We start from the raw sequence: 26,969 nt of genomic DNA on the forward strand, positions 1-26,969 counted from the left end.
GGGGTTCATTCAAGCTGTTTCAGGAATTGCTGACACTGCTGGGTACAGCTCTCTCCCCCAAAGCCCAGGGTGTGGTTGTTAACTTCCTTCTCCAGGGGAAACGGGAAAGGCAGTGTCCTTCTTGGTTGTGAGTGAAATACCCACTTTCTTATGCAGCAGTGAGGAACAAAAAGGATAGGACTGGCAAAAGAATTGAACCATTTCCCTCTTCCTTTTTTTGGGTAAATCCAAATCCTATCTACAGTTATAGTTTTGAGTTATTGGATAATTCTAGATAGGACCCCTAGTTGTAGGTGATCCTCATTCTCCATGTTTGGAGAAAGAGGGTTTACTAACATTCCTAATGCAGAGGGCCCAGGTTTGATCTCCCTGTTCAGGGAACTAGGTCCCACATGCTGCAACTGAGAGTTCACATGCCACAACCAAGACTTGGCACAGCCAAATAAAATAATAAAAAACATATTTTTAAAAAAAGACCTGGGGTGGGATCTAAGGATCTAATTTTTTAGAGAGCCCCAGAAGTGGTTCATATACACAAGCGAGGGTGAGAACCACTACCTTGGAGGATTTAAGGAAAACATAAAACATTGACATAGAAGCATTCAGTTTTAATTTTTTTAGCCATGTTTGTAAAAGAATTCACTTCGAGTACATGGGTAACACCCAAGCCCTTTCCCATTATGTCCTGTTGTATTACAAGTTCCTTTAGTTCTGTTACCAAAGGTTTTTTCAGGGAAGCTACCAGGTAAATTCTAATGTTCTCAAGATATCTTGGAAATGGTGTCATTTCTCAGGATTTGAAAATGACTTGGCTGAACTAAAGGTGGAGAAGCCAAGCCTCTGCTACTTTGCCTAGTTTTCAGTTACGGGATAACTCCTGGCACAGCTGTGGAGTCTTGGCACTGTGCCAATGCCCTAAAAATTTAAATATGGTAATAATGAGAACCAAACCTCAAGAACCTAGAGCAGCTCTCCTACTTGCCATTATGGACTCAGCAAGACGAAGAGCAGACAACTGTCCTCTCAGTTAATAGCTGCTTTTTTCTTTCATATCACACTAGGGTAAAGAGCCATGTGTCAGCTTCAGCTGCCCCTGTTCTTTTCCTCAAACTCCAAGATGAGACCTTTGATGTGGGACAGTTTCTGATGCAAGTACTCACAGCGGCGCTTCTCTTCCCTGTAACCTGGGTACCGCTGCAGAGAAAAAGCACCCATGTCAAAAAAAAAAGTCAATTCTGCCTTCTTGCTACCATTCCCAGGCCCAGTCTTACCTTCCTGAACTTTTTATATTCCTGGACTATCTTTTCTTCCAGCACCTGAAACAGAAAATGTTAGCACCAAGTTTAATCTAGAGAAAAAAATCTCCAGCTCTCTTAGGGACTAAAGTAACTTCTCATTATACCAAATTAGGCAGACTAATTTTTCTCTCAAAACAGACTTGCTTCTCACTTTGGTCATTGAACAAACACACTTATGGGCAATTAGCAGGGAGTTTATGGCCAGCAGAACTTGAAAGCCAGCCTGGGTTCATCCAGTCCTTACCTTGTGTTCAGGAGTTCCTCGCTGAACATTGTTCATCTCAGCTGCCAGCTCTATGAACCTTTGGCTTGCAGCCCCAACACGAGCATGCAGGATGCGGTATTCGGCATAATCTGTTTCAAAGTCCTGCTCATAGGCATGTTGCTGTTCTGCACTGTGGATGGCCCTGTATTGCCTGCCAGGAGCAGAGTGTTGTCACTATCAGTATCATTGACCCCCAAAGCTTCCAGCTCCCAGGAATGCACAAGGCTTGATAAAATTGGAAATGGCAAGGGACTCACAGGAGGTAATCTGGTACTTCTTCAGGGCTTGGGGATTCAGAATCTAGAAAGGAAACAAGACATGAAGGTGATGATAACGCTTTTTTTTTTTTTCCCTCCCCACTATGGCAGTTTCACCCTCTCTTTAACTCACCTGCTTGAACTGAGGGACTGTGTTCCAGCCTGGGACCCATGTCTTCATCTTTATCTTCTTGCTCCCAATCTTCCTCCTGTAAGTCCTGACTGGGCAGTCCTTGTAGGGGACTTGGAGCTAGAGTTCTGAGCCTCTTTTGTTTTAATTCTACCGTAGCTGCAGGCGCTGAACGTTTCTGTTGGGAACATATCTCAGGAACATAAACAGTAATCCAGAAGCCTCCTATTCTACCCTTCTCTCAAAACTTACTTCCATATAATGAGCTCTGGGAGCATGAAAATGATAAGCTCTCAGTTTTAAAATGTTAGCCTCATGGGACACAACTCTTAGAAAAACCCTTGCTATTACAACTTACCTTGTCCACGTGTTTCTGGCTAGCAGAGGGAGGCAGTGCCTGATCAGGATCTCTGTTTGGAAGAAGGGTCTGGTTCCTAGGAGAGGGAATAGGAGAGATCAAGCCCAGGGTAGAAAGTAGGGCTCCATCTCTTATCACAGCAGTTAGAGTGGCAATTAGAGAATTCCGGAGCCTCCTGGGTTAGTCCCACCCTGCCCCAAGTACCTCACTTCCCACTGTGCCACGTGTTCCCTCGAGGATCCTGGGAGTGACTGTCCTTGGCTGCTTGCCAGTGGGTCTGGCACCTGGCAGGGAAAGTGGCAGGGGCACATGGCTTCAGGCTTTGCCCCACTTTATCCTAACTCCCTGCACTTTCTGGCCTCACCTCTTCTAGTGCCATCTGTGACTGTGAAATTGTGTTTCCTTCAGGATAGTCTCCCACATTCTGCCAGCTCTTACGATCCCTGGCATCTTCAGTCCAGTTGTGTCTCTGAACTGCAGATGGAGCTGGGATAGAATCCATAGCTGCCCAAATCGTGAGGCGCCCCCTGAGTGGACCCAGGCAGTGGAGGCGGTTAGGACCAGACCTGGGAAAAGGTGGTTAAAAAAAAACAACACATAAAACAGGAGGGTGGAGAACTTTTAAGGAACTGTGGACATCCCCTTTCCTGACCTACCACAAATTCTTACCTGCTACCCATTTTCCTTACCTGCCTAGGCGCTGGCACACAAGGTCCAAGCCTGGACCACCAGGGCCCTCCTGGCCACACTGAGACACTATGAAGGAAAAGAGGCAGGACCAGTGGGGACCTGGGAGCCTCAGGTACTGTGGGTGAAAGGAGACAGTAAACCCCATGAAAGTCAGTTCCTCCTCCCAACCAGTGCTGTTCCTCCCTGAGCCAGCCGAAGACTGAAGATGGGTCCCATGGGGCTCGTTAGCACACGAGGTGCAGCTGGGCCTGAGTTCCTCAGGAGGTTAAGTCGCCGCAGTCTCTTTAACTGCAGCCTCTTGGGACCAACCCCAGCAGCCCCGATTTCCCCCATTTTGGGTTCAGTTCTCGAAACTTCATCAGACCGTGACTGCTCTCAGCCTCCCGCCCTGACGATCCCTTCGTGAAGCCCATGTCTGTTCTCCCTGCACTTCACCTCCGCACACCCCAGACCCGCGCTTACCCCTCGGTTGCCTTGGAAAGCAATCACTGGCCGAACCTGCGGGCAGAGCACAGACTTGAGCCAAGAGCAGCAGAAACGGCGTCCCCAGGATCCGGCGTCGGGAGCCCGGGGTGGGGGGACTTGCCTAGCCGGCTTCACTTGGAGAGTTGGGGAGGCCAGAGCCCGAGGACGCTGCTCTCCATCCCCAGGTTCCTTCGCCGGGGTCGCCGGCTGAGACCCGACCTCCGGACAGGCAGGGGATAGAGAGGAGGGGGCCCGGGCCAGCCGTACCTGTTGCTGATGACACTCTTGCAGCGCTCGCAGCGCTGCATCGTTGAGCCTGAGCAGTAGGAGGCTGGTCCGGGCAGCCGGGGTGAAGCAGAGCTGGAGCTTCCCACTCAGAAGCTCCTGGGGTCCCTCCATAGCTGCGAGGTTCAGGGGCAGGTAGAGCGCGAGCCACAGACCCGGGCCACTACCACCTCGGCTGTGCAGGGCTAGGCTGGCACACCCTGGCGCCCAGGTAGGCCCCGCCCTCCGCCGGGACCCCACCCCGGCCCCACCCACAGCCGGCGCCACCCCAGGGATTTCCCAGTCGCCGGGGGCGGCACCTCGCTCTTCCCCAGATGTTAGCAGCACCAACCCCAGCGGTTTTTTCTTGCATGGGCGGGCAGCTCTTAGGGCTTTCGGAAGAGGCTCTCCCAATTCCGGAGAGAAAGTCTGCGGCCAACTTCAGACGCCTCACCCGAGTCCCCATTCCTGCCTGAGTTTTTCTACCTAACCTGAACTCAAGAGCTGCGGTCTCTAAGTGAAGCTGAACCTGCAACCCCCTAGAGGGTTTTACGTGCAGAAGGGCGAGAGATAGCTACTGGTTGCTGGGCGGGGCCAGCTCATCACGCCAAGAGCCCCAAGGAACCGGAGGAGGGCAGACCCGAGGGGCGATTCCGGAGGCCAGCACCTGGCGTAGCCCTTTGGCTTTTCCCAGCCAGCGGTACTGCTGCTGACCCGAAACCGGCTTCTAACTAAGAATGAAGAGGAAATCGGGCCAGGTGGGTGTGGCGGCAGGAGAGAAGCTTGACTTCTCAAGCTGGAGCGCTCCCCATCGATCCGCAGAGATGCGGGCAGTGGTTGATGGCAGGGGAGTCGCAAGACAGGCAAGAGACAGAACTCAGTCCCAGGTCTCCCTCGTGGTCTGTACATGGGAGATTGGTGGAGACTGCTGTGAAAGAGAGCTGGCTCACTCCCTCGGGAGGACCAAGAAGTGCCGCGAAGTTACCAGACATCCCAGAGGTGCAGGTCCTGCTTCAGTGAAACCTCAGGACCAATAATCTCCTGTCGGCCCTTTATGTTTCCACTTGGCCCTGTTTCCCAAAAGCCCTGGTGGTGTTCTCTTTCCTGGCCAGGATACCTCTGCTAAATCCCTGATGACCTTAATGCCCTTACATTTGTGAAAACTCATCAAATTGTACACTTAAAATGTATCTTTTAATGTCAGTAAATATACCTCAATAAAGTTTCTTTCTTTCTTTCTTTTTTCTAAGTGAAAGCTCAGAGTGGTGACTACCAGGGAACTCCCTAAAGTTGATTTTTGAATCTAACTTCCAACAACAAAACATTGACCTAGCCCTCTCCTCAGGCTGTCTGCTTCTCTGGGTAACAATTTCCTAATTTGATAAACAGTTGTGGCAGTGGATAGAGCTGGTTTCCCAGGGTCCTTTTTATTCTCAGATGATATCTGTGGCCTTTCGTTGGATTTTCCTAGATTTAAACTCAAAGGAGTGATTATAATGGTTAAAATGTCCAAAGAGGAGAGAAGAAGCAATGCTGTAAGAGGCAACTAGGGAAGACATTTGAGGAAGAGAGAAGGGAGGTGGGGATCTAACAGTGTGTCAGGATCTCTGTATGTTACTTAATCCCTACAGTAACTTTTTAGAGTGAGTATCATTATCCACATTTTTCGTTTATTCATTCAACAAATATTTACTGAGCACTTACTCTGTCCCTGATGCTGTACTAGATCCTTGGGATACATCAATGAACAGATTCTTGTTTTGGGAGAGCTTATATCCTAGAAGGGAAGGAGACACTAGATATGCATCAAAGAAATAAACATAAGAAATAAGGTGAATATTAGAAAAAAAGATAAAGAAAATTTTTTTTAATTTTTAAGTAAAAACAAAAAAAATATAGTATATGTTAAAAGGTAATAGCTATAGTAAAAAAAAAAAAGAAAGAAAAGAGAAAGAGAGAGAGCAAGGTAAAAGGTAGTAGGTTTAGAAATGGAGGAGGAAGAAGAGGAGGGTGGAGAGGGCTGACTGTATATTAAGTAAGATGATTCAAGAAGGCCTTCTGGAGAAAAGGAAATTTGAGCAATGTCTTTTTTTTTTTTTTTTTAATGGCCATGCTGCGTGGCTTGCAGAATCTTAGTTCCGCAACCAGGTTTTGAACCCAGGCCCTCAGCAGTGAAACCACTGAGTCCTAACCACTGGATCACTAAGGAATTCACCCCCTACACAGGCACCTTTTTTTCTAGTGGGAGCAATGTCTTAAAGGAAGTGAGGGGACTGGCCAAGCTACACAGTTGGAGGAACTGTTTTCTAGGCATAGGAACTAACTAGCCTGTGCAAACTCTGTAAGTCAGGAGTATGCGTGGATACTGTGAGGAATAGCCGAGGCCAGTGTAACAGGAACAAGGTAACTGAGGAAGACAGTAGTGAGAGATGAAGTCAGGAAGGTAAGAAGCAGGGGTAGGTCCTTGTGGGCCACTGTAAGGACTTTGGCTTTTACTTGGAGTGAAATGAGGAGTCAAAGTAGGGTTTTGAGCAGAGGAATCACATGAAGTCACTTCTATTTTTAAAGGCTCACTGTGGCTGCTGTTAAGAATAGACTGTAGGGGACAAGGACGAAAGCAGTATGACCTGTTAGGAGACTATTGAAGTAATCCAAGCTAGAGATGGTGGCAAATTGCACCAGGACCAGAGGTGGGAGAAGGGATAGGGTTCTGGACATATTGAGGGTAGAGCTGACAGGATTCCCTGATGGATTGAATGTGATGCATGTGATAGAGAAATGGCATCAAGAATAACTGGGATTTTGGGCTAGAACAACTAGAAGGATGAAATTGTCATCAACTGAGGTAGGAAACATTGCTGGTGGAATAGGGTTAGTTCTGAACACTTTGAGTTTGTTAGAATCCACATGGGGGTGTGGAGCATGAAGTTGTATAGATAAGTTTGGAGATGGTGAGGAATGACTGGGCTAGAAATGTAAACTTGGTAGCATTAAACAGATAAATGCTATTCAGTTCAGTTCAGTTCAGTTGCTCAGTCGTGTCCGACTCTTTGCGACCCCATGAATCGCAGCACACCAGGCCTCCCTGTCCATCACAACTCCCGGAGTTCACTCAGACTAGCGTCCATCGAGTCAGTGATGCTATCCAGCCATCTCATCCTCTGTCGTCCCCTTCTTCTCCTGCCCCCAATCCCTCCCAGCATCGAAGTCTTTTCCAATGAGTCAACTCTTCGCATGAGGTGGTTAGGTTGGTGTAAAAGTAATTGCAGTTTTGCATTGTTGAACTTCACCATTTGACACTGGAACCACCAATTGAGAGACTCACTGAAGCTGATCCTCTTACAACTACACGAGAAGTCGCTCAAGAACTCACTGTCGACCATTCTACAGTCATTGCATGAACAAATGAAAGTCGACATGATCATCATTTTGAAGTGTCATCTTCTCTTATTCTATTCAACAACAACGAACCATTTCTTGATTGGATTGTGATGTGCAACGAAAAATGGATTGTATATGACAAACAACAACTGGCAATGGCCAACTCAGTGGTCGGACCTAGAAGCAGCTCCAAAGCACTTCCCAAAGCCAAACTGGCACCAAAAAAAGGTCATGGTCATTGTTTAGTGGTCTGCTGCCAGTCTGATCCACTAGAGCTTTCTGAATCCCAGCGAATCTGTAAAGTATGTTCAGCAAATCGATGAGATGCACCAAAAACTGCCACACACTGCAGCTGGCATTGGTCAACAGAAAGGGCCCAGTTCTCCTCCACAGCAATGCCAGACCACATGGCTCACACGCTTCCAAAGCTGAACAAATTGGGGTTCAAAGTTTTGCCTCATCCGCCATATTCAACTGACCTCTTGCCAACCAACTACCACAACTTTTTTGCAGGGAAAATGTTTCCACAACCAGCAAGGAGGCAGAAAATGCTTTCCTAAAGTTCCTCAAATCCTGAAGCACATATCTTTATGCTACAGGGATAAACCAACTTATTTTTCATTGGCAAAAATGTGTTGATTGTAATGGTTCCTATTTTGATTAACAAAGATGTGTTTGGAGCCTAGTTACAATGATTTAAAATTCACAATTGAAAACCACAATTACATTTTCACCAACCTAATATTTAAAACCATAGGACAGGATTACTCATCCAAGAAGACAGATGAGACTAAAGGACAACACCCTAGGGTACTCCAATCTCTAGAAATAAGCCAGGGGGAAGAAAAGTCAAGGCGATAGAAAGGCAGGGAGAAAGGAGGGAAAAGAGAGTGTGATGTTCTGAAAGCCAAGGGAAAACCATGTTTCAAAGAAAAGAGAACTGTGTCAAATGCCATAAATAGGGACTTCCCTGGTGGTCCAGCGGCTAAGACTCCGAATTCCCAGTGCAAGGGGCCCCGGGTTGATCCCTGGCCAGGGAACTAGATCCTACATGCCATAACTAAAGAGCCCAAGTGCTACAACTAAGACCTGGTGTGGCCAAATAAATAAGAAATAAATTTTTTAGAATGCTACAGACAGGCCAAGTAAAATGAAGATTAAGAAATGACCATTGTGATGAAAATATTTTAAAACTGACAGTAGTGGTGGGTGCACACATCTGTGGATTATACTAAAACCCATAAAATTGCACGTACACTTCAAATGGGTTAACTGTATGATATGTGAATTATATTTCAACCATTACAGAAGAAAAAAAGAATTGATCACTGGGTTTAACAATGTGGATTCATTGGTAAACTTCATAAGAGCAGTTCTGGTGAAGTGGTAAGGTGAAAGCCTGATTGGAGAAGGTTTAAAGAGAATGGTAGATAAGGCATTTACAGAGGATATAAGGAACTTAAGCTTTGCTAGATACAGAGCAAAGAAATAGGGAGTCAATTGTTAGGGGAAATAGGATCAAGAGAAAGGTTTATGGTGGGAGAGAGTGCATATTTTTATGCTGGTGGGAATTATTTGGGGAATATTCCCCAAACTTTGAAGATGTAGGAAAGAGAAGAGGGTTGCTGAAGTGGGGTTCTTGAGTAGAATAGAGGTGGTGGGATCTATTCAGGATTGGCTTTCCAAAGGAGCATGGATGGGTCATCTATAGGAGAGGGCCACATGGACAGAGAAGGTAGGTGCAGGTGCAAAAGATTGGTAGAGGTCTGGATTTCCCTGGTGGCACAGTGGATAAAAATCTGCCTGCCAAGGCAGGGAACATGGGTTCAGTCCCTGGTCTGGGAAGATTTCATGTCCCATGGGGTAACTACTGAGCCTGTGTGCTACAACTATTGAAGCTCAAGTTCCTAGAGCCTGTGCTCTTGCAACAAGAGAAGCCACTGCAATGAGAGGCCCAAGCACCACCACGAAGAGTAGCCCCTGCTCACTGCAATTAGAGAAAGCCTGTGCAAAGCAACTAAGACCCAGTGCAGGCAAATATTAAAATAATAAATAAAATTATAAACAAAAAAGACTGGTGGGTGTGGAGAAAGTCTAGGGGAGTGCTCTTCTGATTGCTTCCGTCTTCTCTATGAAGCAGGAAGCAACTGAGAAAGAGTATGAGGATGAAGCAATAGAAGTTGAGGGATAAAAAGGGTGTGAAATAATTGCCTAGAAGGGTGAGTGAGTTAGGAATGTGCCCAATACTAAGGACTGAAAAGAAAACTGAAGTTTAGAGACGCTTACCCAGGGTCATGGAGCAGAGGTTCTAAAACTGTGTCTGCAGACCACAGAACTTAGGAATTCTGTGAACTTGGAAAGGGGACAATTACACCCTTTATTTTCACTAAGGCAATGGCACCCCACTCCAGTACTCCTGCCTGGAAAATCCCACGGACAGAGGAGCCTGGTAGGCTGCAGTCCATGGGGTTGCTCTGAGCGACTTCACTTTCACTTTTCACTTTCATGCATTGGAGAAGGAAATGGCAACCCACTCCAGTGTTCTTGCCTGGAGAATCCCAGGGACGGGAAAGCCTGATGGGCTGCTGTCTCTGGGGTCACACAGAGTCGGACATGACTGAAGTGACTTAGCAGCAGCAGCAACCCTAATAAAATGTAACATTTCTGTCAGTTATGAATGTAGGCTCAAACCACTTGTACTGGCAGTAATGATGTTCTCACAAAGAGAAATGAGAAGTATTTTCATTTCATATCACATTTGTTGGAGTGATATCTAAACCCCATTTGTGCTCATCACCACTTTATAATTACAATTGTTATTACCATTACAATTCTTATTGCCTCGATCTTTTATATTATGCATTGATAAAAATGCAGTTACTATACCAGAAGCATGTTAATATTTTGATAACTATATATGAATATAATCAATTATAATATTTATGATCCCATGTAGTCTTCATTTTTTATTTTAATTGTGGCAAAATACACATAATAAAATTTACCATCTTCCCCATTTTTAAATGTACAGCTCAGTAGTGTTAATAGTACAGTAGTGTTAGTAGTAGGGGTTCCTAAGTGGCTCAGTGGTACAGAAACTACATGTCAATACAGGAGACCCTGGAGACACAGGTTTGATCCCTGGGTCAGGAAGATCCCCTGGAGGAGGAAATGGCAACCCACTCCAGTATTTTTGACTGGAGTATCCTATGGACAGAGGAGCCTGGCAAGGTATACGGTCCATGAGGTTGCAAAGAGCTGGACATGACTTAGCAACTGAGCACACACACCGTGTTAGTTGTACAGAGCTTGCACATTGCTGTGCAACCAATCTTCAGAACTCTTTTCACCTTGTAAAACTGAAACTCTGTACTTGTTAAATAAGAACTCTTCATTTCCCCCTCCTCCCAGTTCCCACCAACAGAAAGTCCCTTCTCCTTCCTGTTTCACTGAATGTGACTACTCTAGATACCTCATAAGTGCAGTCATATAGTATTTGTCTTTTTGTGACTGGCTTATTTCACTTTGCATACTGTCTTCGAGGCTCATCCATATTGTAGCATCTGTCAGGATTTCCTTCCTTTTTAAGGCTGAATATGATTCCATTGTATGTATATCCTATATTTTCTATGACCATTAATCTGTCAGTAGACATCTGGGTTGCTTCTTATTGTTTGGCTATTGTGAATAATGCTGCTATGAATATGGATGTACCGATACCTTGGGTGTATTTTTAAAAATATTTATTTTATTTTTGGCTGTGCTGCATCTTCATTGCTGCCCTTGGGCTTCCTCTAGTTGTGAAGAGTGGGGGCTTCTCTTTAGTTGTGCGTGGGCTTCTGGTTGGGATGGCTCTTCTTGTTGCAGATCACAGGCTCTAGGGTGCTCAGTAGTTGAGGAGCACAGCTTTAGTTGCTCCACAGCATGTGGAATCTTCTTGGAGCAGGTATTGAACCCATGTCCCCACCATTGGCAGGTGGATTCTTAACCACTGGACCACCATGAAAGTCCCCCATTGGTGTATTTTAAACCTTTTTTTAGAAGGGATCCTTAAACTTCACCAGACTGCTTTTTTGCCTAATTTTCTGGACTATTTCTTCAACTTTTATCTTCCAACTCTTCTTCATATTTTTAATTTCCAAGAGCTGTTTATTCTCTTCATGTTTTTTTTTTTTCCTTCCTAGCTCCCCTGTTTTTGTTCAATATCCTTTTCACTTCTAAGGATACTAATTATAGTCCCCTCCCCCCACCCCTTTTTTTTTGTTCCTGGAATTGTTTTTAATCCTCTGAGAGTTTACTTTCTGTTTCTGTTTTGCTTTGACCTATTTTTATGTTGAGTGTTTTTTCTTTAGTGCTTGCTGATTCTCATCTCTCCAAGGCACTAAAATCTAACTAGAAGTTTAGTATGCATGGAGAGGACTGGCTGCACTTTACAATAAATTTACTGGATCATTTCATTATGTGATCCCTCCAATTAATTTAGTTATTCAAGCTTTTCCCCATCTCAGGGCCTTGGCATATGCTATTTCTATTGTTTGTATATTGCTTAAAAAGTATTTGGAGGAAGTAACAGAAATCCGACTCAAGACACTTTACTCAAAAAACAAATACGGTGGTTTTCATAGCAGGAAGCTCAGAGAGAGAACAAATGTTACAGTTGATTTATTCAGTGGCCCAAGAGCATCATCAAGGACCCAATTTCCTTCTGCCACTCACTTTGCTTCAACTTAAGGATTGTGCTTCAAAGTCAAAGAAGCCAAAAGCAGTTAAGGCCTATGTGAATGAACCCTTATTCAAGTCAATGAGAAAGAGCTCCACAGTGGAAAAAAAGTCCCTCCCTTTGGTCTTGTTACCAAAACCTAGGCCTCTCTGTACGCTGGTGGCAAATCAGATCCTTTAAACAGGGTTTCCCTTATGGTTCAGTGGTAAAAAATTCCTCAGCAATGCAGGAGATGCTAGGTCAGGAAGATCCTTTGCAGAAAGAAATGGCAACCCACTCCAGTAATCTTGCCTGGGAAATCCTATGGGCAGAGGAGCCTGGCAGGCTACAAGGGGTTGCAAAAGAGTCACACATGACTTAGTGACTTAAAAAACAGCAAGAACAACAAAAACAAATCTTGGAGACAGAGTTTTGGGGTTGATTTTGTAGATCTTTTTTTTCTTCTCTTGTATTTCTTGACTATATAAGTCCCTTTAACAGGACACAGAGTTTTGGATGAAGCAGAAAAGGATAGCCTTATTGATACACTGGGCTTCTCTCTTGAAAAACTGTCTCCACCCCAGAGAAGTTGGGGTCTGACAAGATTAGGGTGTGAGCAGGGCTTGCACGCCTTTAATATCCTCTCAGGTGGTTGATCTCCTAATCTTTTTAAAAACATCTTATTTATTGTTGACTGTGCTGGGTCTTCATTACTGGGTGGGCTTTTCTCTAGTGAGGCAGCTCTAGGGGCTAGTTTCAGCAGGTGGACTCAATAGTTGCAACTCCCAGGCTCTGGAGCACAGGCTCAATAGTTGTGGTGAACTAGTTGCTCCGAGGCATGTGGGATCTTCCTGGATCAGGGATTGAACCTGTGTCTCCTGCATCGGCATGTGCGTTCTTTTAACACTGAGCTACCAGGGAAGCCCCTCAATCTCCTGGTTTCTTGGCTTCTCCTCCCTCAATTATCAAGTGTTCCAAACACGGAGGCTGGAGTCTTGCCTACAAGGAATGGGGAACAGAAAGGCTTCCATCTTTGGGAACCCCAGAGGGCTCTGCTAAACCTAGCAGATCACTTCACTCTGATCAGACCTATTTAGGTAACATGCTAACTCCTGAACCAATAACTGTCAGCAGATGAATACCATGTGGGGTTTAGGGAGGGATTCCTGAGCTAATCAAAGCTAAGAGTGATGAATTTACTTTGATTGACCTAGTGATTCAGTTCCATCCTTGGAAATTAGGGAGGAAGGAAAGAAGTTCCTAAAACTATTGCTCTTCCTTGTTAAAGGGGATGTGTTAGAAATGTTAGGGATTCAGCTGCATGGCTGGAACCCTCTTCTACTTTCCCTACAACTGGCTCCAGGCCTCAGTTTAAAAGTGACCACAGGGAATTCCTTGGTGGTTCAGTGGTTAGGACTCCATGCTCTAACTGCAGAGGCCCCAGGTTTGATCCCTGGTTGGGAAACTAAGATGTCATAAGCTGCGTGGCACAGCCAAAACAAAACAAAACAAAACAAAACGTCAACACAGAAGTGGGTTTTTCCCATTATTCTTCATCCTTACACTTTTGTTTCTCTTTTAACACCTAAAGTAAGCTATAATTTCATATTCTTTGGTTTGGCTACTTGTAAACTGTTAAGTCTTCTCCACTAAAGTGTTGGGCTACCCTGCTGGCTCAGACGGTAAAGAACCTGCCTGCAATGCAGGAGACCTGCATTTGATCCCTGAGTCGGGAAGACCTAGAGAAGGGAAATGGCTACCCACTCCAGTATTCTTGCTTGGAGAATTCCATGAAGAATATGAATGAACCCAGGAATCGATAGTATCTTCCTCTCTAACTGAATCTCCAAATATATATATATATAAATATTTCCTTTTATTTATTCATTTGGCTCCAACGGGTCTTAGTTGTGGCACATAGGATCCTCAATCTTCATTGTGGCACGTGGGATCTTCAGGTATGTCACGCAAACTCTTAGTTGTGGCATGTAGGATCTAGGTGGTGAGTTCAGAGTCTTAGCCTCTTGGATCACCAGGGCAATTTCTCCAAAAATATATTCTGAAGCTGCACACTCTTGCCATTTCTGCTGACACCATTTCAGCCCAAGTGACTATCTCCTGTGCCCTGAGGTAATAGACATCTTTTTTATCTGTCTAGCATCCTCCTTTTCTGGGGAGGAAATTCTCTTTCTTTGATAAACCTGTTCCTTCCCCATACTAACCAAATGATTAGCAGAACCAAATGGTTCTGCTGGGGGCTGCTCTCATTATATTCTGCTTCACAACCACCTCCCCACCACAAAGGTGGGTACCTAAACCATCAGAGCTCTGACTCGGGTTTTAAACACTGAATTTAAGGAAGAGACTCAGGACTTCTCTCTTGGACATGGTGTGAAATTTGAGGGTAGGGACCATTTGTAGCCATTTGCTATCATGTCAAGGGATCTGGACCTGAGAAAACAGAGGAAAAATAAGAGACAGGGAGGCATCCCCCGTTATTGGTTTTAGTTTCCGCTACAATCATTCATGGGATTCCAGTTGAGCTATTCCAAATCCTGAAAGGTGATGCTGTGAAAGTGCTGCACTCAATATCCCAGCAAATTTGGAAAACTCAGCAGTGGCCACAGGACTGGAAAAGGTCAGTTTTCATTCCAGTCCCAAAGAAAGGCAATGCCAAAAAATGCTGAAACTACCGCACAATTGCACTCATCTCACACGCTAGTAAAGTAATGCTAAAAATTCTCCAAAGAAAGGCAACACCAAAGAATGCTCAAACTACTGCACAATTGCACTCATCTCACATGCTAGTAAAGTAATGCTCAAAATTCTCCAAGCCAGGCTTCAGCAATACATGAACCGTGAACTTCCAGATGTTCAAGCTGGTTTTAGAATAGGCAGAGGAACCAGAGATCAAATTGCCAACATTCGCTGGATCATTGAAAAAGCAAGAGAGTTCCAGAAAAACATCTATTTCTGTTTTACTGACTATGCCAAAGCCTTTGACTGTGTGGATCACAATAAACTGTGGAAAATTCTGAAAGAGATGGGAATACCAGACCACCTGACTTGCCTCTTGAGAAACCTATATGCAGGTCAGGAAGCAACAGTTAGAACTGGACATGGAACAACAGACTGGTTCCAAATAGGAAAAGGAGTATGTCAAGGCTGTATATTGTCACCCTGCTTATTTAACTTCTATGCAGAGTAGATCATGAGAAACGCTGGGCTGGAAGAAGCACAAGCTGGAATCAAGATTGTCGGGAGAAATATCAATAACCTCAGATATGCAGATGACACCACCCTTATGGCAGAAAGTGAAGAAGAACTAAAAAGCCTCTTGATGAAAGTGAAAGAGGAGAGTGAAAAAGTTGGCTTAAAGCTCAACATTCAGAAAACTAAGATCATGGCATCTGGTCCCATCACTTCATGGGAAATAGATGGGGAAATAGTGGAAACAGTGTCAGACTTTATTTTTTTGGGCTCCAAAATCACTGCAGATGGTGGTTGCAGCCATGAAATCAAAAGACGCTTACTCCTTGGAAGGAAAGTTATAAGCAACCCAGACAGCATATTCAAAAGCAGAGACATTACTTTGCCAACAAAGGTCCATCTAGTCAAGGCTATGGTTTTTCCAGTGGTCATGTATGGATGTGAGAGTTGGACTGTGAAGAAGGCTGAGCGCCGAAGAATTGATGCTTTTGAACTGTGGTGTTGGAGAAGACTCTTGAGAGTCCCATGGACTGCAAGGAGACCAACCAGTCTATTCTGAAGGAGATCAGTCCTGGGTGTTCTTTGGAAGGACTGATGTTAAAGCTGAAACTCCAGTACTTTGGCCACCTCATGTGAAGAGTTGACTCATTGGAAAAGACTCTGATGCTGGGAGGGATTGGGGGCAGGAGGAGAAGGAGAGAACAGAGGATGAGATGGCTGGATGGCATCACCGACTTGATGGACATGAGTTTGAGTAAACTCTGGGAGTTGGTGATGGACAGGGAGGCCTGGTGTGCTGCGATTCATGGGGTCGCAGAGTCGGACACGACTGAGAGACTGAACTGACTGACTGACTGACTGACAATCATTCACATTGCAGCCCATGGCCTAGTTTGGTTATATAAACCAACAAATTCCCCTTCATTTCAATGATCTGTTACCGAATTAGGCCTAGCATCCTGGATGTCTGTGAGAGTCTCCTGACTGGTCTTCCCATTTCCATTTATCTGTTCTAATCCACTTTTCTCCCACAGAGTGATCTCTTCAAAAACAAACAAGAAAATTACACCCTGATGAATATCAGGGGCTGGGTTAAACTCTCAGCCGCACCTTTTACTATCTGTGCTTCCTTGGGAAATTTATTTAACCTGACTGTGCCAAAATTTCTAAATCAGTAGAAAGGGGATCATGACACCTCAAAAGGTCATTGTAAGGTCCAAATAAGAAAAGTATACTTAATATACTTAATAAGCACTCACTTAATGTTAGCTATTAGTGGTATTAGCAGTAGTGACAGATCGTATAACTCCCCTGACTACTTCCTGACCTAGTTTCATACCATGCTCACCGGGCATCAGTTGGCTTGTCTATTACTTGTCTATACTATCTATTACCTATGGACTAACCCAGGTGGCATTAGTAGTAAAGAACCCACCTTCCAATGCAGGAGACATTGGGTTTACACAGGTTCGATTCCTGGGTTGGCATGCAACCTGATCCAGTATTCTTGTCTGGAGAATCCCATGGACAAAGAAGCCTTATGGGTTATGGTCCACAGGGTCACAAAGAATTGAACACAACTGAAGCAACTTAGCATGCACACATGCATACTTATATATGTATTATATATAGAGAGAGATCTTCTTCTTTATACTATATGTTCCATGAGTCTGGTGATACATATGTTTTGTTCATTACTGTAAACCTAGTGACTAATACAATAGATCTCTGGTTCCTCTGCCTTTTCTAAAACCAGCTTGAACATCTGGAAGTTCATGGTTCACATATTGCTGAAGCCTGGCTTGGAGAATTTTGAGCATTACTTTACTAGTGTGTGAGATGAGTGCAACTGTGCAGTAGTTTGAGCATTCTTTGGCATTGCCTTTCTTTGGGATTGGAATGAAAACTGACCTTTTCCAGTCCTGTGGCCACTGCTGAGTTTTCCAAATTTGCTGGCATATTGAGTGCAGCACTTTCACAGCATCATCTTTTAGGATTTGAAATAGCTCAACTGGAATTCCATCACCTCCACTAGCTTTGTTCGTAGCGAAGGCCCACTTGACTTCACATTCCAGGATGTCTGGCTCTAAGGTGAGTGATCACACCATCGTGACTATCTTGGTTGTGAAGATCTTTTTTGTACAGTTCTTCTCTGATTCTTGCCACCTCTTCTTAATATCTTCTGCTTCGCGTGCTGCAATTCATGGGGTCGCAAAGAGTCGGACACGACTGAGCAACTGAACTGAACTGAATACAATAGATGGTACATCCTTGGTGCTTAACACAATGAATATTTGTCCAAAGAATGAGTGACTTCTTTGGCAATTCCAGGAAAAGTTAGATTGGAAGGAGTTGTGGCAATCAGCCTAGGTTTTGTTAGGATTGGAAATAGACTCTTGAACAAGGGGATAGTGTTGGGTGAGTTAAATAAGAGGAGACTGGTCACAGGGTTGTTCTACTCTCTCTCTCTTCTGGAGCTGATAAAGAGGTAGCACGTGCCAAGAGAGAAATTGCTTCCTCATCCTGCACTATTTCACTCATCCTTGGCTAGCTAGGCTTTCTCCATGGGGCTGGTTCTGTAGTCTCTCTAAATGCACAGGGACCGTGGGAACCTGGGGCTAGGAAACCAGAGCATCCAAATTCTTTTTGTGAACCATGGTCAGTCTGTGGCTCTAGGTCTGTGATGCTGTCCCTATCTTTGAAGTCCAGTTTCCTCATTTACTCACTGTATATGTGGGATCCTTAAATCCCACCTCACCTCCTTCTCTGCTTCAGAGCCTTGGATCTCCATTTTCTCTAGTTTAGTCCCTAACTCTCAACTCCAACTCCCATCCTGAATTAAAGTGGAAATACTTTCTCTGCCCTCTGACTGTTGGCCAGTGACCATAGTTCTTCACCCCATGGGCCTCTCCTCCTGACATAGCAGCTGGCTCTCCATGAGCCAGTGATCCAAGAGAGAGAGGAAAAGCAAAAGTCACTGTGTTTTTTTAACATCAGAAGTGATGAATCACCAGATGCCCTTTTTTTTTTAAAATTTACTAAAGAAATATGAATTTTGCATTCTATCCTGCATTTGAAACTGATATGGGGAGTTCCCTGGTGGTCTTGTGGTAGGATTTGGTGCTTTCAGCCCAGGTTCAATCCCTGGTCAGGGAACTAAAACGTCCACAAGCCCTGCAGGGCAGCACAATCTGCCCTCCAAATACAAAAGTTTCAAGTAATAAATAGTAGTAGTTCAGGTGATACCTGGGGATGGCAAAAATTGTGTGGATAGTACTGAATGAGGTTTACTGCCCCCCTCCCCAGCCCAGTTTTATGTTGAGAGAGAAGACAGTTTGTAGTTTTAGCCTCATCTTGGTTTTACTGCGGGCACTAACTGGAGAGGATAAGTTGAAATTTACAACTAATCCTCTCCTGTGAGATTTCCTAAGCGTTTCTCCTTTATCCAGAGAAGGAAATGACAACCCACTCCAGTACTCTCGCTTGGAGAACCCCACGGACAGAGAGCCTGCTTGCTCCAGTCCGTGGGGTTGCAGAGCGAGAAATGACTGAACAACTAACACACTTCTCCTTTATCCAGTGAATTCCTCACGACTGGTGGGGAGTCTTGTAGACATATTAGTGAATCTGGGAATGAGAGGGAGAAATCTAAGTTTCCCGCCCTATTCAACTGCCAATTAAAACCAGGTGTTGCTGGTAGATAAAGTACAGTGGGGGCAAATGGCAAAGGAGAAATGAACATAGTATGTGCATCTCCCAGTCTCTGAGTCCCGGATACAAGGCCACAGTCTGTGGCTTTGGGGTCCTCAAATACTTCCAAGCTACATATTCAGAGCTTCTGTGGGCAAATGAGCAGGGCCATGATTTTTGTACATACTGGGTGTGGCGGCGAGTTTCTATATTGGAGTTTGGGATGGGCGAACAATATGTTGGAAGGGAGTTTGTTAAGTTGTTCTCGTACATGATTTTGTGCACTCAAGTGTTCAAATAGGTGGTTAGTTGGGAAGGATCCTAAGTAATACCGGCGTTTTGTTCTAGTCTTGGTAACAGCACCAGTCGGACCATCTCAGTCCCCGGGAAGCCTCCCCACTGTTCCCCCAGCGTTCCCTCTGGGTGAGTTTGTGTCCCAAACCGTCCCCGTATGAGGTCACTCTGCCAGGTCACGTGCCCAAGCCCGCGGGAGTGCCACATCGCCAGCCGCACCCCTCCATCCCCCGACCCGGATCACGTGACCTGGCCTACTTTCTCTCCACCCGACCTAACGACTTGCTCGGAAAGCCCCGCCCCACGCAGCGCGCTCGGCCTGCAAACCTCCCCTTCTCGTCCGCCGGAGTTCCAGCGTGGCCCGCGGGCACATGTGTTTCTTCCTGACCAATAGGAATCGGCTCCCGGGCGGGAAGGGGCGGGGAGGAAAAGACGACTTCGTTACGCCGCGAGAAAGGGGCGGGGCCTGTAACGTCGTACTGAACGAGGGGACGCAACGGAGGCAGGCCGGAGCCGTTGCCGTCGCCATGACCCGTGAGCATTGAGACCCCTTCTCTCCTTGCCCTTTTCTCCCCGTTTACCCTGAGCACGACTGCCGAACCTCGGCATTGACCTCCTCTTGGCTTCCCCAGGGAGACCTTTCTCTGGGAGCGCTTTTTAGCCACCCTCACACTCGGAGCCCGGAAATCGACCCTTTGCCCACCGCCACTTCTTGAGAACCTTCCCTCCAACCCCCCCGCTCCTCGGCAGGCAGAGGCCCTCCTCGATTCTCCGCGGTGTGGGAAGGGTTGCGCGCCTGTGATAGACCCAGGGCCCCCTCCTCCGGATCCCTGCCCATCCCCCACAGAGACCCAGACCGTCTGCAGACACCGCCACTACCTGTCTGGGTCCTCATGCTGCGCCGAAATTCGAAACACGCCTCCAGCAGGCTCCTCCGAACCGTCCTCTGCCCACTCTCCAGTTTGACCTGCCCCGTGGCAGCTCCCCCCCCTCACTTCCCCCGCCGAATCTGCAGCCCAGGCCCCGAAACGGGCCGGTGTCGGCGCCCCGGGAATGAAGTGTGGGAGCCTACTGGTGTCTGGTGAGGGGAGAGGGTCGCCGGTGTGCGGCCGGAAAGGCCCTCGCGTCTCACCTTTAATTTTTTTTCTCTAGGCGGTAACCAGCGCGAGCTCGCCCGCCAGAAGAATATGAAAAAGCAGAGCGACTCGGTTAAAGGAAAGCGCCGAGATGACGGGCTTTCTGCTGCCGCCCGCAAGCAGAGGTAGCCCCAGGGAGGGGAGGGGAGGGGAGGGTGGGGTGAGACCTGGATTTAGACCGAGGGTTGTACCTGGAAAAGTTAGCTCTGAGCTTATATCTGGACTAGCAGTGAGGGGCAGAGTGCATCGTTTCCTCTAGGGTTTTATTCCTCTCACCCTCTAAATTGTTAGTTCACAGCGATACAGGAAGGGACTGGGACGGGTGCTGCCCTCGGTCTGGTTTCTGAGTGCCCCCGGGTCTGACCTTAAGGGCAAGGGCAGGGAGTTTCACATTTCAAATGCAGTAGTGGTTATGACAGCCCCGTACTTTTGGCCCTCCTTGCTGTTCATTTGCCCTCCCTTCTCCCAACCTTCTCACTGGTGTGGCGGGGTGTGGTACTCGGCACAGAATAGCCTTGGGCCTGTGTGGCCAGACTTCTGACCCCTTGGGCAACAGCCAGATAGAGACTGATTGCCTTTTGAGCCTCAGCTCTCTTCCTCTTGTTCTCCTAGGGTGGGAATACAGCAGCCATATGCTGAATTTTGTCCCATCCACTTCCATCTTATCCTTTGTGCCCTTCATACCCCTGCATCTTGTCCTTTTTGCCCTCTGGTACCTCCCAGTGCCCCATCATCTCTACCCCTAGGGACTCGGAGATCATGCAGCAGAAGCAGAAAAAGGCAAACGAGAAGAAGGAGGAACCCAAGTAGCTTTGTGGCTTCGTGTCCAACCCTCTTGCCCTTCGCCTGTGTGCCTGGAGCCAGTCCCATCACGCTCGCGTTTTCTCCTGTAGTGCTCACAGGTCCCAGCACCGATGGCATTCCCTTTGCCCTGAGTCTGCAGCGGGTCCCTTTTGTGCTTCCTACCCCTCAGGTAGCCTCTCTCCCCCTGGGCCACTCCTGGGGGTGAGGGGGTTACCCTTTCCCAGTGTTTTTTATTCCTGTGGGGCTCACCCCAAAGTATTAAAAGTAGCTTTGTAATTCCTTGAGCGCCTGGTTTGACTGGGGATTTGGGGGGAAGGGGATGGAGGAATGGCTGCCCTTTCCCACCAAAAGGGAAGGGAATTTCATACTCTGAAAGGTTGTGAATATGTAGGTTAAGTTTAAACATCACAGAAAAATTCTTTATTGTACTGCAACAGACAGGTATTGGGTATGTGGTAGAGAAATCCTCTAAGAGCTATAGGGACTTCTTTTTTGTGGTTTTTGTCCCCCATTCAGACCTGGAACATCATCCTGAGGAAGGAGCTGAGGCCCTGAGAAGGAAGGCTGCAAGACCTAGATTTATGCTCCCTCTTCCTCATTCTTCCTCAGTTTGTGCCTAGGCTTGAAAGTTGGCCCAGACCCTGCTGCTGACAGAGTTCCCGTGGTTAGCTGCTCTCAAGTGTTCACATTCTCTTCTGTCATTCCTCATGGAATGAGAGTAGATGTTCTCTTCCCATTGCGTTTGACCTCAACATCAGGATTAAAACTTATGGTAGTCTCTGTGCGCCTTTCTTCCCATGCCCTGGTTTGTTCTAGGGTTCTGGGCTTCTTACATCCCTGTACCCAGGGGTGGACTCCTGTTTTCCTTTTTGTTGCCAAAGGCAGTGCCAAGTAAGTCTTTGGTCCCCTTTGGTCTTTCCCTGCCCCCCTCTCTACCATGAGAGCCAGGAATGAGCTGGTGCCACCCTGTCTGCTGGATTAGCAGTGATTCCTGAGCTGCTGACTTGGAATCAGGCTCTTGAGCTGGGTTGAAGAAGTAATGGTAGCTCCAGTGAGTCAGATACTCTGCCCAGGGAATTAGGGTGTGTGTGGCCACTTTTTTCAGTCAGACATACTACTGACTTCAACTTAAAGGGAGGTAACTTCCCATTGTGTCTTTGAGGAATCTGTTGGGCTGGACAGCTCCTGTGAGTTAAGACTAGGGATACATATTCAAGGGAACTCCAGTTTGTTTAAAGTACCTAGATTGGATACTTGTCATTTGGCAATACTGACACGATGACAGTGTCGCCTGAAGAGAGGATGCTGGGGGTCCGGGGTGGGGGACTGACAGAATGGTGCTAGTAGCAGCCCCAGATAGAGGAGTACACAGGCCCAGCATGAGGCAGCCTTGACCCAGAAGGTAGCCCAGCTACCTGTGATGAAGGTCTTTTCCAGCTCTGCTCCCTCATAGCTGTGGAACCAAAGTCTCTGGTTAGAGAGTCTGCAGGGCCGTGACTCAGAGCTTAGAGCTATCCTACTGCCCCACCAAAGAATACGGTAGACTCGTGTGTCTCGGGAGAACTCAGGACTGGCCTTGAAGTGCTCTTTTCCCTAAAACAACTAGGTTTTCGGAAGAGTATCCCAGGCCCCCCTCCATCCTACCTGAACCAGTTGGTGAGGGTAACCATGACATAAAGTGATGCAAGGAAGAAGACGAAGTGGAAAGCAGAATAGCTGTAGGAAAGCTGCTGGACTTGCATTGGAGGAGCTGGAGAGGTCTCTTGGTCAGCTGGTCTCACAGCCACACCTCTTGGCCCTGGAGAGAGAAAAGAACTGCTGGTAGCAGAGCTGCTGAAACACCTCTTCCCTTCCCCAGCCTCTTTCATGAAGGCATTTGCACCCTTTGGCATTCTGCAGAAATCTACACTTACGGATCCTCACTTGACACTCGCCTTCCTCTGGTGCCACTGTTTCAGGGCAGCAGAAGCAGAGTGAGGGCTTCTGTAAGATGAAAGGCAGCATGTTTTGGAAAAAGAATGTCTGGGAAATAGTACAGGAAACTCTTTAAAAAGATGGGTGTGGTGTGACAAGTGGAGGCACACCTGGGTTCAAATTCTAGCTCCAGTATATGACTGGCTATGGGAACTTTGGTAAGATGTTTAACCTTCTGTGCCTCAATTTCTCCATTTGTAAAATGGAGCAAACACCTACCTCACAGGGTTGTTGTGAGGATTAAATTAAATGAGATTGTGTATGTAAAGTATCTAGCACAGTGCCTAGCGTATTGTGGGTACTCAATAAAAGGTAACCGCAGCTAGAATCTGAGCATTTTGGGTAGAGGTTGATAGGATGTGTGTGTGTGTTGCTGTGTGTGAAGGGGGTTGGGGTATTGGGGATATTGAGCTATCCATCCTCACCTGGAACTCATAGCTGTAAACCTTGACGATCCACAAGGGCCCAAATACCTCAGCCAGGTAAGAAGCCTCATTGCTGAGAAGAGAGAGTTCTCAAGTTGATACAGTTAAATAGCAGGAAGATTACCTGATGGCATTTACTGCCAGAGGATCCATATTAGTAACTCAGGAGGGTAGTGATCTCCCAAAGCCCCTTTCCCCAAAAAATTTTGAAATTTTTTCATGTGAGGGCCCTGAAATCTTTTGTGGTTTTAGTTTCTCAAGTCATTTCCCCTGTCCACTTCGTCTCATACAGATCATCTGACGGGTGCTATTCTTAGAAATTGTTTTTGCTCATGGGGAGCTTTTCTCTTACCTTTAAAGTTTAAATAAACCATGGCCCCAGACTATCTCCTAACCATCCCTGTCCTTGTGAGCATCCTCCCTTCTCACACCTTTCCCTTGACACTTTTACGCACCAAGCAAAAAGCACGCAAGCATACATGATGCCAGCACTCATCATTGCCAGAGAAGTATCTGGTGTATGGGATTCCATTTTACTCGGGCCAGGCAGGCACAGAGTGTGATTCTGTCCTTGAAGGATTACTGAGAAAGGGCAAGGCAACAGAAGAGAAAGATGATGAGAACAAAGAGCTAGGTATTTGGCAGGAGCGAAAAAGGTTTTAGCCGGGGTAAACCTTATTAAGAATCCAGGTCCTTTCCTTACCCCTCTCTGGAGGACGGCTGGATAGTGCAGAGAATGTCAGGTACATGATATAGCAGCTGATGATAGAGGCTTGTAGAAGGCCAGAGCGAGGTTGCTCTGGGGAGAACAGAAATCATTACTTTAGCCTACTGGGTACTAGTTTCCTCAACTCCTACCCTAATCTGTGCTGCTGTCTCCCCCCCCTTTGGAGGAAGCAGAGAACGGTTGAGATTAGGGAAGCAAATGAAATTTGCTATTTGGGTTTCCCCAGTGGCTCCATGGTAAGTCTGCCATGGGAAAATCTCATGGACAGAGGAGCCTGGTGGGCTGTGGTCCATAGAGTTGCAAAGGGGTTGTAGAGAGAGATGACTGAAGTGACTGAGGATGGTGGAATTTGCTATTCTAAAGGCCCCCCAAATCTTGAATGCTGTAAGGCATGTACCCACTGAGGCGGATGCAGGGAGCGATGGAGAGGAAGGAGAGGAGGCCGCAGAAACAAAGGTGCAGGCTAAGCAGCATTTTGTTGAGCAGGCAGCCAGCTGGGTGCGTGTAGTGGCGGAACAGGAGTGCGGCTGCTGCCCCCGCCATGCTGTAGAATCCCAGGGTGGTCAGCAGCACAGCCAGGAACCAGCGGCAGTCTTGGGCTGCACCTGTTTGCCTAAAGGTGGGAAGTGGGCAGTGGCTTGGGGCTCCAACTCTTGTTTTTACCCATTATCAGCTATTTCCCCTCAGAAGACTGGTGAGACTTGCCTATCCCACCTGGCCTACAGCCATCATACTCCTGAGTTTTTCCATACTGCTTAACTGGAAGTTTTCGGATCATCAACCTGTCATGTCCTTTGCCCAACCTGAATGGGTCTAGTAATGTCAGATTTCCCAGGAAGCCTTCAGGGTTATGTGCTCCTTACCAGTTCTTGTTCCAGGAATGAGCAAAGGCAGTAATAAGCACCAACTGCAGCAGGATGAACGTGAAGCCGCCACATATTCCAATGTAATGCCAGGCTGCAAGTGAGGCACCAGTAGGAAAATGTAACTGATCGTATCATTACTCCTCGTCCTCTTCCTGCCTTTTTTTTTTTGGTTGTGCTGCAAGGCTTGTGGGTTCTTAGTTCCCCAAACAGGGATCAAATGCGCATCCCTTGCATTGGAAGCATTTGGACTGGCAGGGAAGATTTTTTCTTAGAACATCTTTTAACTTAGGATGAAATCTTTTAACTGATCAGGATGAAACAGAACGTACCTGGAAAGAGATGCTCATCAGGGATGCAGAAGGCAACAGCACAGAGACCTAGCAAGAATAGCAGCTTGAGGAGCCAGAAACTGGTTAAGAGGGAAAGAAAATGTCTCAGAAAAATAGGCAAAGGAGAAAGCAGAACTATAGGAAAGGGGAGAAAAGAGACTAAATAGAGGAAGGGAGGAACCGGCAGCTGATCACAGCCTATTCCAAATTCTGACCCTGATACCTAAATGACATCTGGACAGTGTTCTAGAGTTGACGGAGGGTTTGCATATAGTAACTCCACTGTTACCTCCATTTCAGGAAACTAGAAGATCAAAGAGGGTAGGTGTGTGGCTTGTGGTTACACAGCAAGTATAGTGGAAGCAGGGACTTAAACCTGTTCTCTGTCTTTTTACAGTGCTATGACTTCATCTGGAAATTTCCTTTACTCAGCTTGTGTCTACTTCCCTCCCTGTCCTCTCCCCACCCAAAGAGTACACACAGACCTATTATGTAGCTGTGCTCTTAGGCTGTTGCGGGAGTGGAGGTCGATCAGCAGCACAGCCTGCAGCAGGTGGAAGGTGGCAGTTCCTGCACATATGCGGTATACAGCCCCAGAGCCGCTCAGCACTGGGCAGTGAGAGTGGCCAAACAGATGGGTACACAGCCCTGAGGGCATCTGGATCTGAAGGGAAGGTACATGTGAGAAATGGCTGGACAAGTTGTTATGCACAGAGGAGTACCTACCCGTGGGTACGTCCACTCATCTGTCCCCTACCCTCAGTCCAAATCTCATTTACCTCAGACTTTCTCCTGTTATCCTTTCCCACTGCAGCCCAGCCTCTTCCCACGTACCCCATGTGCCTTGCCCCAGACTCTTTCCACCACTGTCCTTGACAGCAGGAGGCAGCAGACTGCTGAGGTCCCCACGTGGAGGAGGATGTAGAACAGGCGGCTACAGGGAGGCTCTGTGAGAGGGGGCCACCTCGAAGGGGAGCAGCAGGTACAGGGAACAGGCCCACAGCAAGACACCTGAGGGTAGAGCAGATGCAGGGCAGCAAGGGAGAGACTTGCTGAGGATATGCTTACATCAATATATTTGTGAGGTGAACCCATGAGGCTGAATTCCAAAATTTCCCCCTCCCCTCTCTTCTCATTTAGGAATTCTCAGACTGTCTGGTTCCAAGCTATTTAGGATTGCTTTCCATTGATGTCAGGTAGAGCTTTCATCATAAGAGCTTAACATAACTGGCAGAACTTCCTAAGAGCCTGCCACATCTGGCCTCTTAATCTTTCCCAAGACCTAAATATCTGGTACCAGGAACATGGGAGGAGAGGTTTAGACTCAAAGAAGCAGAAGGGCCTCAGCAGTAAATAGCAGATCTGCCATGTTTACCAGCTCCCGGGGTTTTCCTCCACAGCTTCAGCCACCATTCCCTTCCCCTTTTCAGCCAGCTCTTGCTCTGGGGAGTTCTCTGCCCACGTACCCTCTCACCTGATAGAAGGGAGGACTCACTATGACACTGCTGACTCCCCTGCGTTGCGGTGCCAGGCGGAGGGAGGTGTGGGGACTTGTGACCGCTTTTGCACCCACCATCCTTATCCCAGGGATTAAGCCCAGGTCCACCAGATGGAAGGCAGATGAGAAAGTAGAAGCTTTCTTTCGTCCTCAGCCCATTGGACTCCTGCAATCCCGGGCTGTTCACCCAGTTTAAGGCAGAATGAGGA

At 46.8% G+C, this 26,969-nt stretch overlaps 3 protein-coding genes across 5 annotated transcripts; 1 reads left to right on the top strand and 2 right to left on the bottom strand.

The window, feature by feature from the left end:
- On the bottom strand, positions 588-4,946 carry ELL3 (elongation factor for RNA polymerase II 3). 2 transcript variants are annotated; one of them, XM_018065974.1, is made up of 11 exons: positions 3,731-4,946; positions 3,461-3,496; positions 2,998-3,113; positions 2,673-2,874; positions 2,513-2,592; positions 2,309-2,384; positions 1,954-2,128; positions 1,821-1,863; positions 1,543-1,714; positions 1,272-1,316; positions 588-1,194 (listed from the first exon to the last, which is right to left on the bottom strand). In XM_018065974.1, exons 1-11 carry the CDS (start codon positions 3,860-3,862, stop codon positions 1,084-1,086), a joined length of 1,188 nt encoding a protein of 395 aa, XP_017921463.1. In that variant the 5' UTR covers positions 3,863-4,946; the 3' UTR covers positions 588-1,083. The 2 variants fall into 2 exon arrangements, with proteins under 2 accessions (XP_017921463.1, XP_013828599.2); XM_013973145.2 differs by having other exon boundaries at positions 620-1,194; positions 3,461-4,946.
- On the top strand, positions 19,413-21,232 carry SERF2 (small EDRK-rich factor 2). Of its 2 annotated transcripts, none has more exons than NM_001286962.1 (3): positions 19,413-19,535; positions 20,154-20,262; positions 20,884-21,232. In NM_001286962.1, exons 1-3 carry the CDS (start codon positions 19,529-19,531, stop codon positions 20,945-20,947), a joined length of 180 nt encoding a protein of 59 aa, NP_001273891.1. In that variant the 5' UTR covers positions 19,413-19,528; the 3' UTR covers positions 20,948-21,232. The 2 variants fall into 2 exon arrangements, with proteins under 2 accessions (NP_001273891.1, XP_013828583.2); XM_013973129.2 differs by having other exon boundaries at positions 19,419-19,535; positions 20,861-21,225.
- Positions 21,057-26,963, bottom strand: SERINC4 (serine incorporator 4). Its single transcript, XM_005695308.3, has 12 exons — positions 26,737-26,963; positions 26,097-26,273; positions 25,748-25,926; positions 25,263-25,342; positions 24,931-25,024; positions 24,469-24,680; positions 24,044-24,139; positions 23,796-23,922; positions 23,341-23,413; positions 22,876-22,924; positions 22,586-22,739; positions 21,057-22,394 (listed from the first exon to the last, which is right to left on the bottom strand). The coding sequence occupies exons 1-12, from the start codon at positions 26,836-26,838 to the stop codon at positions 22,199-22,201; spliced, it is 1,539 nt and encodes a 512-aa protein (XP_005695365.1). The 5' UTR covers positions 26,839-26,963; the 3' UTR covers positions 21,057-22,198.

Source organism: Capra hircus, chromosome 21, assembly GCF_001704415.2.
Source record: "Capra hircus breed San Clemente chromosome 21, ASM170441v1, whole genome shotgun sequence".
Taxonomy (NCBI): Eukaryota; Metazoa; Chordata; class Mammalia; order Artiodactyla; family Bovidae; genus Capra; species Capra hircus.